Below are 17,753 nucleotides of genomic sequence, written 5' to 3'. Positions count from 1 at the left end.
AGGAATTTTCCCTTTGTAATTTATGTTTTCAATTGATGTCTCTTACTGACAGGGCTGGATTAATTGCCACATGTGCCTGGGGATGAAAATGTTTAAAACCACTGTGAAAGCATGTATACCCCTCCCCCCCTCCTTCTATAATGTCTCTATATATAAAGACTGCATAAAATACAGAAATACAATTTTAATAGCTTTGATTTTAGTGGCCAGTTGAAGGTTTGTGGTCATCATACTTCCATGATGATGGGCCTATTTTTTAATTATCATTGAATGAATACAATTATATAGCGCTCTTTCTCCAAAGGATTGAGGGTGCTTAACATATACTATGATCCTGATACAGTACAGAAAAAAAAGAAGTACAAAAACACTTTTTCTAAAATCCAGAGAGCATTGAGATACTAAAGCAACAATTTAGAATATTCTTGCATAAACAGGAAAGTTTTCAGTCTTTCATTTTTGAAGGATTCTAGAGTGGTGACATCTTCAACTGTGCAGGGAAGTGAGCACCACAGATTTGTGGCCACATGGCTAAAAGCTCGACGAATAAATGAAATACAGAAGTTCAAGATAGTGCTTTATCTACAGAACACAATAATCGAGCGGGGCAGTATGGAATCAGAACCAGCTTTAGGAACCGTTTATGCGTAGAGCTGTAGCTCCATCCTCCCTTCTGTCCATCCATACTTTCCAACTGTCATGATTTTCTACTAACAGTTCAATTTTTTTGGTAGTGTCCAGGCCCCACCTGCGGGTGGCAGTGCCCATGGTGGGGGCAGTTGGGCGTCCTCTTGTCAGTTGCTTCTCTGCTTAGCAGCAGTAAATAGAACAACCTTAGGCTAGAAGAACCAATCGGGCACAAATACTATATTTTATCCTCTTGGAAAGAGATATTAATACAAAGTAGGCTTATCATTTATATCTTCACCCCCTGCTTTCAGCAGTAAATAGATGCTGTGGTCATGTGCACAGCATCTATTTGGGAGGCAGGGGACTGGGGGCATGGAAACGTACGGGAGTCCCAACTACAGGCCATAAAGTGTTGAAAGGTAAGTTTAATCTGGCCCTGATTACCTGGTATTAATCATCAGTGTCAGTTATTTCTAGCTATTGGATGAAGTGGTGGTAAGAGTAAAATGATAGGCCAAACAAGACGACATTCTGTTACATGTAGTCTACTCATTGCTGTGATAGGTCAGCACTGCAAGTTTTTCTAAACATGTATGACCGAAAGGCAAAGAAACAGAAAGCAAATTACAGTCATTGCACCTATATTGCTTATAAATATAGTAATAGACATATCCAGTACACTATCATGGCACATACTGTAGATACTGTATATCAAAATGCAGTGGATTGAAAGAATAGCCTTGGGGCCTGTTATACTTACATACAGGTAAAACAAATACGGAGAAAGGTTTTATATATATATAACATTGGGTATGCTATATTTACCTTCTCATTGAAATGTCACAAAAATGCAACTGATTCAGATATTTGGCAATATCAAAGTGAAAGGTCAAAGTGTTTGTCACTGCCGCCATTAACATCATCATGACTGTACTCTGATTAATCTTCACTTTTGTGTACCGCCAGATTATGTCTGCATCTGGCATGCATCAAAATGTCATCTGTGAATTATGGATGATGGCATGATAATGGATGCAAACAGTATATAAAGTGCATACTAAGCATAAACAAACACCTTTTTATATGCATTCACATTGCTTGACTTGCACATTATTGTTGTGAAGATTCACTAATTCAACTGTCTTTCTGCTTTAAAGGATTTTCTGTGTTCTTAATGTACCATGTGATTATTGATTCTGAGGATTACTGCAGATCAGGTTTTATGTATGCTGAAAAAAGACAGCCCATTATCTGCTTGCTCATATCTTGGCAGGTGCCTTCTGGCAATGAACACTTTATAGTCTGCTAAAATAAGCAGTACGTGACATGTCTATATATTTCCCTAATGGAAATCTAAAAACCCACTTATGTCAGTATCACATATTTAGAATTTTAATTCATCTAAATGAAAAAGTAATTACACCAAGACAATTGACTGGTATACAATACATTATTTACAAACCAGTGTTTCAAATTGCTCTTTCTCCTACAATACAAAAGCATCTCTTAAGGCCCCCATACACTATGCGACCAATTCCCCTATGAGCTGCCCGGCAGCTTCTCGGGGTCCTGGGAAGCTGCAGCAATGGCTGGGAGCAGAAGAATAAAAAAAAAACCTAACAAATTAATGGACAGCTGCTGATTGGCTGTGAAAGCTCTCTCAGCCAATCAGCAGCCACACATTCTTTTAAATGTTTTTTTTTTCAAATCTCCTGCCTGCTGCTCGGAGGTGGAACTTACAGATAGGTGTGTGACAGCAGTGCGCCAACACTGGTGCACACCTACAGACAGAATTGGACACGATAAAGCACCCGCAATGCTTATCTTATGTTCTGCAGGTCTGACCTCCAAATCTGACCCAATGCACATGGGACCGTGCATCAGATCGGTTGTCATACCTCAACTGAAGATACACAAAAGGGATCGCATACGGAAATGTAAACCTTCTTTAAATATCAGACAAAAGGAATAAATATGGATGGCTGTTTGTTGTGGTGTCGTGGTCAGAAGACAGTGGCATTGCATTAGAATCCTGACAGGAGCAGAGTAAGAATACTTACCCTCTCCTCCCCCTGCTCTAACCCTAACCCTCTCTCCTTGCACCCTATCTCTAAACCCCCCCGTCATATCCCTTCTGACTGTCTGAGATGCATTTAACATGCTGACAAACACATGCATTTACCATTGACCAAACTACTAAAACCAAGCATAGACCACTGCAGAACCAAGGAAAAGAGCACATAGGGGTGGCTGCCTGTCAGTGCCATCTTTCCCATTGGGCTTAATGGGCAGGCCAAGTATTGTAGGGTCCCACCCCAATAGGGAAGATGGCAGTGCCCCGGGGAGCTGATACTGCGGCGGTGGTGGGAAGCGAGGTCTGGGCAGCGGCGGCTGGAAGCTTGTAGCACTGCGCTATTTGCCAGGCGGTGGGCCCGGAAAATAGCGCAGTGCTACATTGTCCCAGACCCCGCTGCACATAGGTATGTGGGGGGGGGGGGTGTATGTAGGGGGCAGCCCACGCTAAAGTTCTTCCCAGGGGCCCCGCCATTGTTAAGATGGCCCTGCTGCCGGTCCCTGGACTTCTGGGTTTAGGACAGGGAAGTCTATCTGCCCATGCCAATCTGAACAAATCCCACTGACAGAACCAATTTGGAAAAAATCTTAAAGGCTTCTCTGGGGCAGCCTAGAGTTATTATGTAAACATATTGTATGTGGGGAACATTTGTAATACCTGTAAAAGTAAAATTTAGCTTTTTTTAGGTTAAAATAAATTGAAATGGGGTTGGAGTGTCCCACTGTGGGGGAGGGGGTGGTCATCACATGCACTACTGGCCTCTGACTGGGTACACTCACTTGTAGAACACGGTGGGTATAACCTGGGTGGGGAACGCTTCAGGGAAAGGGGATGGAACACGCACAACACTACTTGTTCTCATTGGATATCTACTCATCCACTGGATGGTCGATAGTCCTGGTACCAGCACCTGAAAAAGAGCACAGTTGCCTCCGCTCCACAGCCTGCCTTTAATGGGGGCTTGACTGCGGGGCGTTGGCTCACACCTGGACACCAACCCACCACCTGGTGCGGTTTATATACAGAGTAAAACCTGGGGCCTGCCGTCTGCGCAAACTTGCTGCCTTGCGCCTGTGCAACTCCTCTGCCTAACACCGCCTCAGCACACCTGCGGCCTAGCGCCACCTAAGCAAGACTACGACCTAGTGCCCACGTAAAACAAGACTGCACCAAAGTACAACAGACTATGCAATTTATATGATATGTACACGCTACCTAATACAGTAGAGGAGAAATACAGGCTATATACAGTACACCTAAGAAACAGCCTAACTACAGGCAATTAGCTAAAGAAGTAAAGTCTAGCTACAGGCTAAATACACAAGAAATACACAAGTGCAGTCTCAGGAAGCCGAGGGCTTACCTTCTCCCACCGATGATGAGTCTTTGCACGCCGGTCCCAGGCACTCCAGTCTTCCTCCCTGACACACCACACCACGTGGACACATGCTGCTGCGCGGGGGCCTCTGATGGCTCCTGGTCTGGTGCCAGTGCCAGGAGATGCAGGGAGGGGGGATACCGGGGAAGCCGAGCCTGGAGTCCCACACATGGTTATTCAAGTAACTTAAATGTTGTGACTATGAATTATTGTCACATAGTATCAATACTACCGAACTTGTTTCTGGCTAACAGGAATCTTTTTTCTTCACACTCAGGAAGGAAAAGACCCATTTTTTTCTCTGCATTTTTATATAGAATTTTTTTTCCCTTTTGCAATAATTTCCATGCCTCATATAAATAGGGATAATTGTGTCTTTTAAATTGATGTGATCACCAGAGGTGGTTTTTACCAATGGGCTGCAGGGCTGCAGCCCCACAGGTAAAATACGCCACTCTTCTAAGTCTAAGTGAAGCCAAGTGCAGTCTGTGAGACTGCTCTGGCTTCACTGTGACTGGCAGTGACTTCCTATTGGAAGTTAGACCTGCCAGTCACTCAAGTCAGTCCCATTGGGAGGTGTTCCCTACCTCCTGGATGCCTCTCTATGCTCGCTGTGGGGCAGCCCCAGAAACAGGTTCTGTGCATGCGCAGTACTGCGGACGATACTGCGTATGCGCTGGACCTGGGACCCTGAATATGCCTCTTGGGGCTGCTGCAAAAGCAGCCCATAGAGGCTGGGGCCAGCGCTTGCGTAGTATGTAAGAAGCAACTGCGCATGCCCTGGCCCCGTAGAGGGGACCAGCAGCTGGGACTCACTTGCAGCAATGGCAGCAGCGGGGATCACAGCAGCAGCGGTGGGAGCAGAGGGGGATCCTCATCGTGGCAGCCCCCCTCCTCCATAGAGGTAAGAGCCGCCACTGGTGATCATTGTATATTGTATGTTCTTTTTATGTGCATTAGAGACCTTGAAATGAACCTTACAGTATGTGAAGGTCAACGTCTGTGGTTATGTTGGTTACAGCAGTGCTTTTTATACTGGTGGAAAGGAGTTTTTTCTTTTTTCTACCATAATCTGTGTTACCGTCTCTCCTCTGTATACAACTTTATATTTATTTCTTTACTTGTTTCCTAGCACAGCCACACCGATTTCCATCGGGGTGGTCGTGTCGGAAAAATCGCGTCATCGCATCGCATGCGATTTGGTCGCATGCGATGCGACCGACCCAATTTTTTAATTGAATCAAATGTGAATAGGGTCCCTCGGACCCGATTTCACATTAGATTCAATGTAAAATATTCCCTAGACCCCCAATTTTACACCATAAACCCCACCCCACGATTGACGCCAACCCGAAGCTTGGCGAGCGCAGCGAGCCCACGAGGGGCGGCGGTGCGCGTCCTCCGACCTATTCATTCCACTACTATCCACGTCGGCGTGGAGTTGAGAATATAAAGTGTAGCGAGCGCAGCGAGCCACCGAGCCCGAAGCATGGCGAGCGGACGCGTATAACTTCACAGGTATACGCGTCCCCTCGAGGGGCACGCTGCGCTCGCCACGCTTCGGGCTCGGTGGCTCGCTGCGCTCGCCACACTTTTTATTCTCAACTCCATGCCGACGTGGATAGTAGGGGAATGAAAAGGTCGGAGGACGCGCACCGCCGCCCATCGCGGGCTCGCTGCGCTCGCCACGCTTTGGGTTCACGTCAATTGTGGAGTGACGAAGGGGCCATATATAATGTGAAATGGGTCATATTGGCCCATTTCACATTTTTTGTTATGTGAGATGGACTTAATCAAGTCCATCTCATCTTGTGCCATTATAATGCTCCCGATTTCAATGTTAAAAAATATGTTAACAATGAATCCTATGGCAAAATCGGGGGCATCGCGTCGTTCGCGTCGGGGCCAATGTTAATGGTCCCGACCGACGCGATGCCCGCGATTTTTCCTTTGCCGGCGAAATGGACCTGATTTCAAAGGAAATCGGGTCCATCGCGGGCATCGTGTACCTTAAATTAAAAGGTACACGATGCCCGCGATTGTGGCCGTGCTAGGAAACAAGTACCTTTATTTCTGTCCTTATTTGGTGAATCCACCGCCAGCCCCTGCAATGAAGAGAGGCGCTACATCTGTACATAGTCCCCTATGTACTGAACATCCCCTGGGAAAGTGATTTGCAGTATACTTTTCACATACACCTATTTGAGATTCCAATGATAGAGAAAACACTGTACAGAAAACTTTAATACAAATGAATGTCTCAATAAAATAATAATGTAAATGTACATTATTAATATTGCAAATGAGAATTTTTAGAAATGTAAAATAATATCAAATGAATTACATGTGTTTTTCTTTTCTTTTTTCAAAGTGGAATATAGCAATTAAACATTGTCTGACTTATTTTGAGTCTGTTGTTGAGACAGCTGTGTCTATTTCTGCGTCCATTGGGGACCCCCAGTTTGCAACTTCAGATGTAGCTTCTGTTGCACCAGTGATATGGTGGGTGACTGGGTGAAGTTTCTCTGTAAAGTATGGCCACCTTTATGAGCGGAGGAACATCAACAGCTCTATAAAGTGTGCAAAAGATTCATTAGATCTCAGACTCAGAATGACTCAGAACTGCACAGAGCTTTTGATACACATCCATGACTTGCCCCCTGACTCCCATGATACTCCCACATCAAATCAGAGTAGTGCCATGTGATCACATTGTTGCCCAACTTCAAACTAGGTTAGCAAAAACGCATAAATGGTTAAATGCACACGTACTGTATGCAAATACTTGCCATTTGCATCCATGCACAGAGATGTGTCCAACTCAGAATCAGCCACACAGTTAACAACAAATATAGTATTTTCAAAAAGATAAATTATAACCATTTCTTATATTTCTCATGTGTTCCTATAGGTGTGGCTGTGTGGTGGAAGCATGGAGGTCCTTCCATGTTCACGAGTAGCCCACATAGAGCGCAAAAGAAAACCATACAATAATAATATTGATTTCTACACAAAGAGAAATGCTTTACGGGTTGCCGAGGTGTGGATGGATGATTACAAATCACACGTTTACATTGCATGGAATTTACCATTAGAGGTATTGTATAAAAAATCTTTTAGACTAAACTTAAAAGATATATGTCATAATTAATTCACACATTCTAAGTAGTTTTTAATTATTTTCAGAACCCAGGAATTGACATCGGTGATATATCAGAAAGAATATCTTTAAGGAAAAGTTTGAAGTGCAAGAATTTTCAGTGGTACTTAGATAATGTTTATCCAGAAATGAGAAGATATAATAACACAGTTGCTTATGGAGAGGTAAGATTTCTGTATGGCTGCCTCATAGCGTTTTAATCTTTTTTTTTACATTATATACTGTCATGCCTGTGCAGTCTCTCTATTTGCAGGTACATTCAATTCATTTTAAATATTGGGTACTTGTTTCCTATCTGGGCGCCCAGGTTTTCAACGTACGGCACCGTAATGAAATCGTATCGCATCGCATCGGATTCGGTACGCGATGATGTACGATGGCATACGATGCTATCCGATCCGATTTCATTTTAAATCGGATCGCATCGCATGCGGTGACGCGATCAACCCCGATTTTTACATTGGAATCAATGTTAAATGGTCCCTGAGACCCGATTTTACATTGATTTCAATGTAATAACCCCACAAACCCACGATTTGTATAGGAAACCCCCCCTGATGGTTTAAAATGCGCCTCCATTGTTAACGCCACCCCAGTATTGACGTCAACCCGAAGCGTGGCGAGCGCAGCGGTACGCGTCCTCCGACTTTTTCATACCCCCACTATCCACGTCGGCGTGGAGTCGAGAATAGAATAGTGTGGCGAGCGCAGCGAGGCACCGAGCCCGAAGCGTGGCGAGCGGACGCGGATACCTGTGAAGCCCGCAAGGGGACACGGATACCTGTGAAGTATCCGCGTCCGCTCGCCACGCTTCGGGCTCGGTGGCTCGCTGCGCTCGCCACACTATTCTATTCTCAACTCCACGCCGACGTGGATAGTGGGGGTATGAAAAAGTCGGAGGACGCGTACCGACGCCGCTCGCCACGCTTCGGGTTGACGTCAATACTGGGGTGGCGTTAACAATGGAGGCGCATTTTAAACCATCGGGGGGGGGTTTCCTATATATCCTATGGGCCAACCATAAAAGCGGGAACGAAATCGGATCGCATCGCATCGTTCAATATCGTGTATGTGCATTTGTGGTATCCGATGCGATGAGATCCGATTTTGATACGGAGAATAGCATGGTGCGCAATTAACGTAGCGGGCGCCCAGATAGGAAACAAGTACCAAATATTGTTTTGGCTGCCAATTTTTTTTAACTATCTTTTGCCTGAGCCTTTACAGCTATGTTGATTTTTATACCATTTAGCTGCAGGTCGGCTGCAAATTTTTTTACCTTCATTGAACAAAGGCTCTTATTCAGATCTGATCGCAGTACAAATTTGTTCTCAAAATGGGCAAAACCATGTGCCCTGCAGGTGGGGCAGGTGTAACATGTATAGAGAGAGTTAAATTTGTGTGAGTTATTTTGTTTCTGTGCAGGGTAAATACTGGCTGCATTATTTTTGCACTGCGATTTAGATTTCAGTTTCAACACACCCCACCCAAATTTAACTCTCTCTGCCATGTTACGTCTGCCCCACCTGCAGTGCACATGGTTTTGCAAATTTTGAGAACAAATTTGTACTGCGATCAGATCTGAATAAGGGCCAAAGTCTTGTTTAAGATACATTAAAATACAGTATACAACAGTGGTCGAAGTGGAAATTTTGAAGTGGGGGTATGGAAAAGTAAAGAGTAAACTTAGCATGCGCCGCAGGTTGCACATAAAAGGGGGTGTGGCCACACAAAAGGGGGTGTGGTCTTAAGTGTAATGTACCGTGCCACATAATATATTATGGAACAAAATAACCAATCAGTCCCCCCACACCCTTCCCGTTTTGCCTCCCATCACCCCCACATACTGTACATTCTGGCTAGTGAAAGTCCCCCTTGCCCGCACACACATACTGGCTAATGGTAGTCTCAAACTCAGAGCGCCCCACCCACCCATGCACCCACGCAGGCTGTTATGCTCACTGCTGTTCTGCATGCTGCAGCTGCCAGACTTTGACTCCTCTCGTGAGAGCAGTGAGGGCCGGCGGCTGCTGCTACTGCCGGCGGCTGCTGCTACTGCAGCCGCTGCAGTTACTGTGTGAGGGCCCTCCCGCAGTGCACCCGATGAGTGAGTACTGTAGGTGTGGTGCAGCTGACTCCCAGGTGGGAAAAGATGTGCCGGTTCCGGGGTGAGGGGTCAGGCAGGGAGGAGGAGGTGCAGAAGACCAGCAGTCAGAATGGACTCCTCCTCCTCTTCCGCCAGTGAGTGGAGCTGCAGCATGAAAGCACAGGGCTCGCTGCTGAGTGATCAGAGCGTGTCCTGAGGGGAATTTTTTTTTTATCTTCAGATTTAAGTGGCGGTACGGCATACCACCGTATACCGCCCCACTTTGACCACTGGTATACAACTCTACCTTTTCACATGCTTGGTCTAAAATGCCTATTGTGCTACCAATAAGAACACCATGGCTCTGCTTTTCAGTCCTTCCATACCACCAATAAAACTCTATCCATGGGGTGGTCAAAACTGTCCTCCAGATCTACCAACAGTTCATGTTTTTCAGGCAACTTGTTGAATGAATGAATGAATGCAGCATTTTTGACAATGTGACAGTTAATAATGATTACATCTGTGCCCCAGCTAGGTGATTATGAAAACATGGACCGTTGGTAGATCTTGAGGACGGGTTTGGCCACCCCTGCATCATGATTATACAGTACTATCACATATATATTGATATCACAATGCTGTTTAGCTTACAGGCATCAGATTTTAACAGAAAACATTAATTACATCCTACATTGGCATCACAAGAGGGGTGCATGTCACATCCAGGTGGCAGGAGCACATACAGTAAGCAGCATGCAGAACTCAAACATAGGACATAGGGCCTAAATCAGACTCCCTCGCAGATCTCCAAAAATCATTTCTCATCTACAGTCGGCTGCGCAATTAGTACCCTGCAAGTAGGGCCGGTGCTAGGGTGTTCAGCGCCCCCCTGGAAACTCTAAATTTGCGCCCTCCGACTTTATAAAAGTCCTGTGCCAAAAAAGGAATTGGTGTTGTGTCCCCCCCCACACACACACACACAAAAAAAGGGTCATATTTAAGGCGTGCCTTCGTGGGGAATGAGCATTGTCACATAGTACAAATTCACATTACACCATATAGTAGTGCCATTTATACACATTGCGCAGCTAAAGCTCCTTAGGCACACTGCACCAGGTAGAGCCCCTTAAATTAACTGTGCCAGGCAGAGTCCCTTGTAAGTACGCCATTCCTCCTCCCAACACACATTAATACGCCATTGCTCTGCCCCACCCAAGTGCACATTAATATGCCATTGTTTAGGTACACATTGTTTAGGTACATTTTCTCTTCCCCCAGCACACATTACTGCCCCCAAACCCTTTTATCTTTAACAGAATTTACCAGAAACTCCTCTGTGTGGCTGGCAGTGCAGCTGGCTGTTCATCTTCGTTTGCTGACTCTTGAGTCCAGGCCATCCTGGGTTCCTCCGGTGCACAGTCACATGTGCAGCAGCATGTGACTGGCTTCCTGTTTCTATCAGGACAGGAAGCAAAGTACAGAAACTGCCAGGGGATGGTGCTGTTGTCTGCGTGCAGCATGGAGGGCTCTGCGCAGGACTCAGAGATCATGTTGCCACTGCCTGTCAGACAGTGTGACAGGCGCAGCAGCTGACAGCAGCACACAGCGGGGGATGCAGAGTAGTGAGAGTGCCTCTCTCGGGCCAGTGCCTCCCTGGTTTGCATCCTCTGCTGAGCGGGTAGCACCGGCCCTGCGTGCAAGTGCTTCGCTTTGTACCGAAGCGTTCACAGTTTTGCGGGTGCATTGCGAGTCGAGACCCTGTGTGCAGAGTGGCCTTTCCCTGTGCTGGGCGGACCCCTGCAGCCTGCCGCCACAGGTTGTATTTTTGTGAGAATTTGCAAAACTACAACCCAGTCCGAATTAGGCTTATGCGATCCACCTGCTTTAGCCCCACTGTCACTATTAGCCTCATCTTTTTTTTCCATTGCACACTATGGGGGAAATTTAAAAGGATGAGAGATTCATAAAGTGAGATATTTGGTAAGAAATCTCCATATTTTTTTTTTTAAAGCGGCAATCATGACGATTGCCTCTTTAAAAACAACTGGAGGTTTCTTATCAAATCTCTCATCCTATTAAATTTCACCCTGTAAGTGAAGCAAATAATAAAACATTACAGGAGCATGTAATAAAGCTCAAAGTAAGAGTTCCATGCTCACCGTGAAACTTTGCTATAATTTGTTTTTAATTAACAAAGCAACATACTGTATTAAATGGGCATATCTTTTTGGCATCTTAGCAGATCTGATGGCCTGGAAAACATCAAAGTTACCATTTCAAAATTGTTAAAAGGCTGTAATTAAAATGATGTTTTAAGAAATCTACTTTTATTGATTTTAATATGATTATTCGTTTTTATGTCAGCTCCAAGGCTGCTTCGCTCAACTAGTGCATGGCATGATATCGATCAAAATCTAAATCTAGGATGCATAAGTTTCATTAAATCCTTTATAGGAATTTTATTTGAAACAACTGTTGACTATTTGACATTATCTTGCATTTAATAGTAACTTTATCATTGAATTATGTTGTATAATATTACAACTATCACTGTAAATATTTATATTTTATATGCTCAATATATCAAAAAACTTAAGAAACAGTAAATAGTGGAGAAATGAGCGCTAAGTGTTATAGTAATAATATGAAAGTAGAAAGGAAAGAAAAAAGAAAAAAGCACTTGTAAATGGAAAAAAGGTTAAAAATAATAATAATGTTTACACTCTTTTAAGATTAAAGTCCATGGGCCTATAATGTTTCCGCCGTGGGCAGTGGAAGGTGCTGGCAGCAGCTGTGTGTAAGCCGCTTTTTCCTCTCTTCGTCCAGCCGGTGTCCGCCCAGTGGTGATGTCATTCAATAAACACAGCTCAGGTTCTGGTGTCGGAGAGGGTGGGGGATGACAGGCGGTCCACAGAGGCTTCGATTTTGACAGTTTTTCAATTCGATTTTGCTTATAGAAGCAAAATCGAATCGAAATCAAAAGGTTAAGATACTTTTGATCCGTATCCAATTGATTTGCGCTACCATTTTGTCTGAATCGAAAAGAAAAAATTAGACAGTGCAGGCATGGAAATATCGAATTGATTCCAGTAAATCAAATTTGTACACTATGCCCTAAATGCACATCGAGATTGAATGTGAAATTGAATGGCAAGCAAAGGACAAATTGAAAAGGCGTGGAATTGGGGAAATCTAAAGAAAAAAATGAATCGAAAGTAAATCGATACATGTGTACACACCTTAAGTAAGATAGTGGGTCTATTAGATACTATCTCTCCTGGGGTGGAGGAGGTGTGGCTGCTTCAAGTAGTGCTAGTGCTGGCAGTGCTAGGTTGTCCCTCTCATCAAAGGCCCTACATCCTGCTTAAGTCATTTCGACTTGGCACATGAGCCAGACTGTGTGTTCTCAGAGGAGACACCACTTTCAGGGACAGATAAACAATGGGAGCTAGAGTGCAAGGCCTCCTCATCATCATGGTGACATGATGGGGACCAGCCTCCCAGCTAGCCACACGGCCAGCTCTAAATCATAAGACTAACAAAATTGTATTTCTAGTTTCCATACAAATTAATGCAATTTTATTCTTCTAAATATATATGGGCTGATAGTATAAGGATCTACACACCCACATAGCACTGGCCACTCCCACACTGCACTGATCACAGCTCCCCCGTATCTCATTATAGATCTTGAACATTTTCAGCCCCAGGCCCATATTGTCTTAAATTCAGCCCTGCCAACCTGCCAGTGGCATAATGTGTGGGTGGTAAGACCAGGTGCAGAAATATAATGTGGACCCCCTTCCTCCACCCCAAGCCAAGTTCTCAATATGCAACAAGACAGTGGGTGAGAGGGAGAGGCAGAAGGGGATAGGGAGAGGCAGCAGAAGACAGAGTGTGACAGTTAAAAATAGTGGGTGAAAGAAGAGGGTGACAGGGGTAGCAGTGGCCCCATTTCTTTTCACCTGCATCAATAGGAGTTCCGCCTCTGCACCCTACACTACTGAGAGCAGTGGGACCTACCGGCAGGTGAAATTTATATCTGTGGACCTCTACCCAGATATAGCTATGGGGCTTGTCATGTATGGTTCTTCAATTGCTATCAGCAAGATACTGTATATAATGCAACAAAAATGTCCCACATTCACAAGTAACCTATTTTACACGCAGTTATTTTTAGCTGGTGCTTGCTCTGTCATGATCGATGTACAAAGTGATCCCTTCCAAAGTGCCTCACTGATACTGCAAGCTCTAATTAGTTCTTAAGCGGATTCAGATTTGAGTGCTCCAGAATTAAGTAGAAAGTATAAGCTGACTCTTGGCTTCAGGCAGCAGAGAGGTTGCCCCAGCATACTGTAGTGCCATGTGTGAGGATTTCAATTATTCAACGGTATGTCAATCGTTTGGAAAGTTTCACTGCTTAGCGGGCACTAGTTTGCTATTATAAACACCTTTCAAAAATATCAGAAATCTTTAAAATGCTTTTTCTTGTTTCCACAGCTGCGGAACAACAAAGCTAAAGATGTTTGTCTAGACCAAGGCCCACAGGAAAATCATACAGCTATAATGTACCCGTGCCATGGATGGGGCCCTCAGGTTTGATATTTTCCTATTTCTTTTATGACTCATAATTCCTAATTTAGAGTCACGGGTAAAGAATTATAAAGATTTATACAACTGAGCAGTAACAGTTTCCGTTATTCTAGAGTAATGAGCTTGTGATGATTACAATACTTTGGGGCTTGTTTATCTAGTAGAAGCATCCATAAAACCACTGAAGTGATATTATTCCTGACTTTTGTCAGCAAATCTAATTATCACACACTTCTGAAGCAAATTCATTAGCCCTATCAGAAATAATGCAGTGAGGCATTGTTACTAGTCTTTTTTACAAGAATATTTCAGTTGCTTATGTTAGTAGGATTTGTATTATTATTATTATTATTATTATTATTTTATTGGAACACCTTATGTATTGCTATTTTATTAACATAAATTTGTTGATTTATCCTATATTCATTTCGGCAACCAGAATCTTGTCCTCACATAGGGGGAAATTTACTAAAGGAAATTTGTAAAAAAATAGGTGTATTTGTACCCAGGAATACACTTCTTTTTGACATTTACTATCCCGAAAATATGGCAATTCATAGTCGTATTGATGTGCTATCAATACAAATACGAATTGCCATATTTTCGGGATAGTAAATGTCAAAAATAAGTGTATTCCTGGATACAAATACACCTATTTTTTACAAATTTCCTTTAGTAAATTTTCCCCATAATATTTGCTTGGTACGCTTCCCAATAATCATGAGTATAAATCAGGAGAACGAGACTAGCTCAGACTTGATTGCAGAGCACATTAAAATTGGTGAAACCCATGTGCACTGCAGATGAGGCAAATCCAACAGGTGTAGAGAGATTAAACCCCAGTACATGGGACAATTTCTGCTAGTCTGCATGCTGACCGATTCAGGATATGGAAATTGTCTTTATGCTTCCTGGTGGCTAGCCCTTTAATAGGATTAAGTGAGCCAGAGCTGTCGAATTTAATGCTATGCTAATCCCCTACTGTATTGTTTTAGGTATTTTTTTGCAGCTGGGAATAATAGGCCTTGGTGGCTATACAGAGATGTCTAGTTGAAGAAGGCTCCATCTGTAGCGATTTTTTTGTATTGGTGATCTGTGTTCTCTTATTAGCATTGATTGCCATAGCTCGAGGGCAAACACACAGAGCAATCTGCACTTAATTTAAGTGATCTAGATAGATTGCTCAGAAACAGGGCTAAAATCGCCCGTGTGAAAGCCCCCTTAGATTTGGGTGGGTTATTTTTTTTCTGTGCAGGGTAAATACTGGCTGCTCTATTTTTACACTGCAATTTAGATTTCAGTTTCAACGCACCCCACCCAAATGTAACTCTATCTGTCCCACCAAAAATGTGCTTTGAGATAGCATCTGATTAAACAGAAATATAGGAATACACATGATTCTTCAGACCCAACCCCAGTAGATCTATTTTCTATAAACATACAGTATACTGATTCCAACAAGTCATTTCCCTCTAGCCCAGTGGTTCCCAACCTTTTTTCTCTCCCGTACCCCTTGATTAGGCTTTTCATTTATAAGTACCCCTCCTCTCAATTTGAAATATTCACAGTATTTATGAGTGGAAGTGAACAGTATGCGTGTCCTAATATTAAGGAGTAGCTGTGGACTAGTATATGGTCAGGAATCAGGTCCGTCTTTGTCTGGCCGCTGGCTGTGTATTGTCTCCAGAGTTCCCGCTAACGCCTGTAGGATTAATGCTTTTTTCACCCATGTCAGTGCAGGGCAGATGTTCACAGGTAGCTCTCAGTGAATTGCTGGTTAGGCAAAAGTACGAGGAGATGCTGATGACGCTGCAGATGGGACTGGAAATGACACAACGTGGCTTGTTTTGATGGCAATGGTAGACTTATTTTGCCATTGGGAGACTTTTTCTTCTTCCGCCATTACCAATATTATTTCCAAGTATCCCCAACTGGTCTGCAGAGTACCCCCAGGGGTACTAGTACCCCAGGTTGGGAACCACTGCTCTAGCCCATAGTTTTTGTGGGTAAGATATAATTTAAGCAAAGAATTACTGTTACTTCTATACAACTATTAAAAAGGATTTAAAATATTTGACTTCCTTAATGCTGACCATAAATCCTCCAGTCTTTTAATACAGAATCTTGATCTTACCAGTGAACAGTTTTATTGTGTTTTAATTGTTCTTCTTTAATAGATTTGTTATACACATCACACATTAAATTATGTTGGGAATTATTTGTTATTTTATGAAATATATACAATGGCATTTGCTTTTACCAGTAGGCAGCGATGGCTGAGCATTGATCATATATACATTATGTGATATATGTGCCATCTGGTTGCCCCAGGGTCCGGCCCCGCAGGCGCTGTGTGGCACCATTAGACTTCATTCTCCTTCTAAACCCATCCGCAGCCTATGATAACCAGTTAGCACATACAGTATGTAACATACAGCATAACATGTGTGGTCAGTGCTGCAGCCCAGGGGAGTTTTTCTCTGATTTTGTGATCAGGTCTGTATCAGCTTCAGGTTGAACACCTGAAGAGCACTAATAAGTTTCACAACAAATATCTGTAAAAATCCAAGATATATGCAGGGCCACTTAGAGGGAGGCGTCTACTAATAATCCAGGCCCAGGCTTGTTGAGATGCCTGGGTTCACCGCTGGGCTCTGGAGCTGCCACTGCCACTGCCACATAAACATTACACTTATGACATCATCCCCGCTTGCCATAAGCATGTGCTAGGGTGGTGCCAGGGGTGCATGGACGCGGCTACACTGTCACAACCCAGCCCCTAACACCAGCTGCGGTGTCCACAGGCACCTCCTAAAAATTAACCCCTCCCCCCCGGGGCTGCACACAGAAGCACAGAGGGAGAAAGGGGGAGGGAGACAGGACATGCCCCGGTAGCTGCGGCGTCAGCGTCTGATGTGGGGCCTGCTGCTTGTTCTCCATGGCAACACTTCCTGACACTGCCACCACCTGACTCTGCAAGTCTGCAGCTGCTCCATCCCCACCACTGCTGCTGCTGTATGTGCGATAGTAACAGGAGTCCTCCTGCTGTTGCTGCCCACATGAATGTGTCATAATAACACAAATCAGGGGCCAACACCGCATTTCTAGAGGGGAGGAGTTTATCTGCGCATTGATGTCTGTCCTGGTAGTGTTCACATGGTAGCCCTTAAAATATGTTTTTTTTTCTAACACATCCCTTTATGGGACTTCAAACCACAATTGATCAGGGGTAGGTGACTTTAATATGTAATGGGCACCACAGTGTGTGGAATTATGTGAAATTGGTATTATGTTGGGTGGCATTATGGAAATCATATGATAGCTCATACAATACATAGCAATGAAAGCCTAAACTTCAGCAGCCTAATCCATGACCAAATGTTTTGAGAATGACACAAATGTTATTTTCCAGAAAGTCTTCTGCCTCAGTTGTTTCTTTCGGCAATTTGCATATACACAGAATGTACTGAATTGCAATCAATAGCAGAGTCCCTCTTTGCTATGACAATGAACTTAATCCCAAAAACAACATTCCTTCTGCATTTCAGCACTGCCACAAAAGCACCAGCTGACATCATATCAGTCATTCTTTTAGATAACAAAGGTGAGTTTTGACATGGCAAGGCTGGAGATCATGCTGATTGAGTTAGCATAGACTGGAAGCTTTAAAAGGAGAGTGGTGCTTGGAATCATTGTTCTTCCTCTGTGAAAATTACCTGCAAGGAAACACAAGCAGTCACTGCACACAAAGCTAGTAAGATTGCACCTTAACCCCTTCCCTGGCACTCCTGAGAATTTTCTGGGCTATGCTCAGGGGCGGGATGGGCCA

At 43.8% G+C, this 17,753-nt stretch overlaps 1 protein-coding gene across 1 annotated transcript in view; it reads left to right on the top strand.

Moving 5' to 3' along the window:
* GALNT17 (polypeptide N-acetylgalactosaminyltransferase 17) overlaps positions 1-17,753 on the top strand; it is a 369,771-nt gene that overhangs the window by 338,631 nt on the left and 13,387 nt on the right. Inside the window, exons 7-9 of the mRNA XM_083174082.1 lie at positions 6,994-7,179; positions 7,269-7,406; positions 13,832-13,927. Of these exons, the coding sequence (XP_083030208.1) occupies positions 6,994-7,179; positions 7,269-7,406; positions 13,832-13,927 (420 nt within the window). The remainder of the gene's footprint in view (positions 1-6,993; positions 7,180-7,268; positions 7,407-13,831; positions 13,928-17,753) is intronic.

The sequence above is a fragment of the Crinia signifera genome, chromosome 2, assembly GCF_055691185.1.
Source record: "Crinia signifera chromosome 2, ASM5569118v1, whole genome shotgun sequence".
In the NCBI taxonomy this organism is placed as follows: Eukaryota; Metazoa; Chordata; class Amphibia; order Anura; family Myobatrachidae; genus Crinia; species Crinia signifera.
The sequence above is the reverse complement of the archived record's forward strand: the minus strand, read 5'-3'. Positions and strand labels throughout refer to the sequence as shown.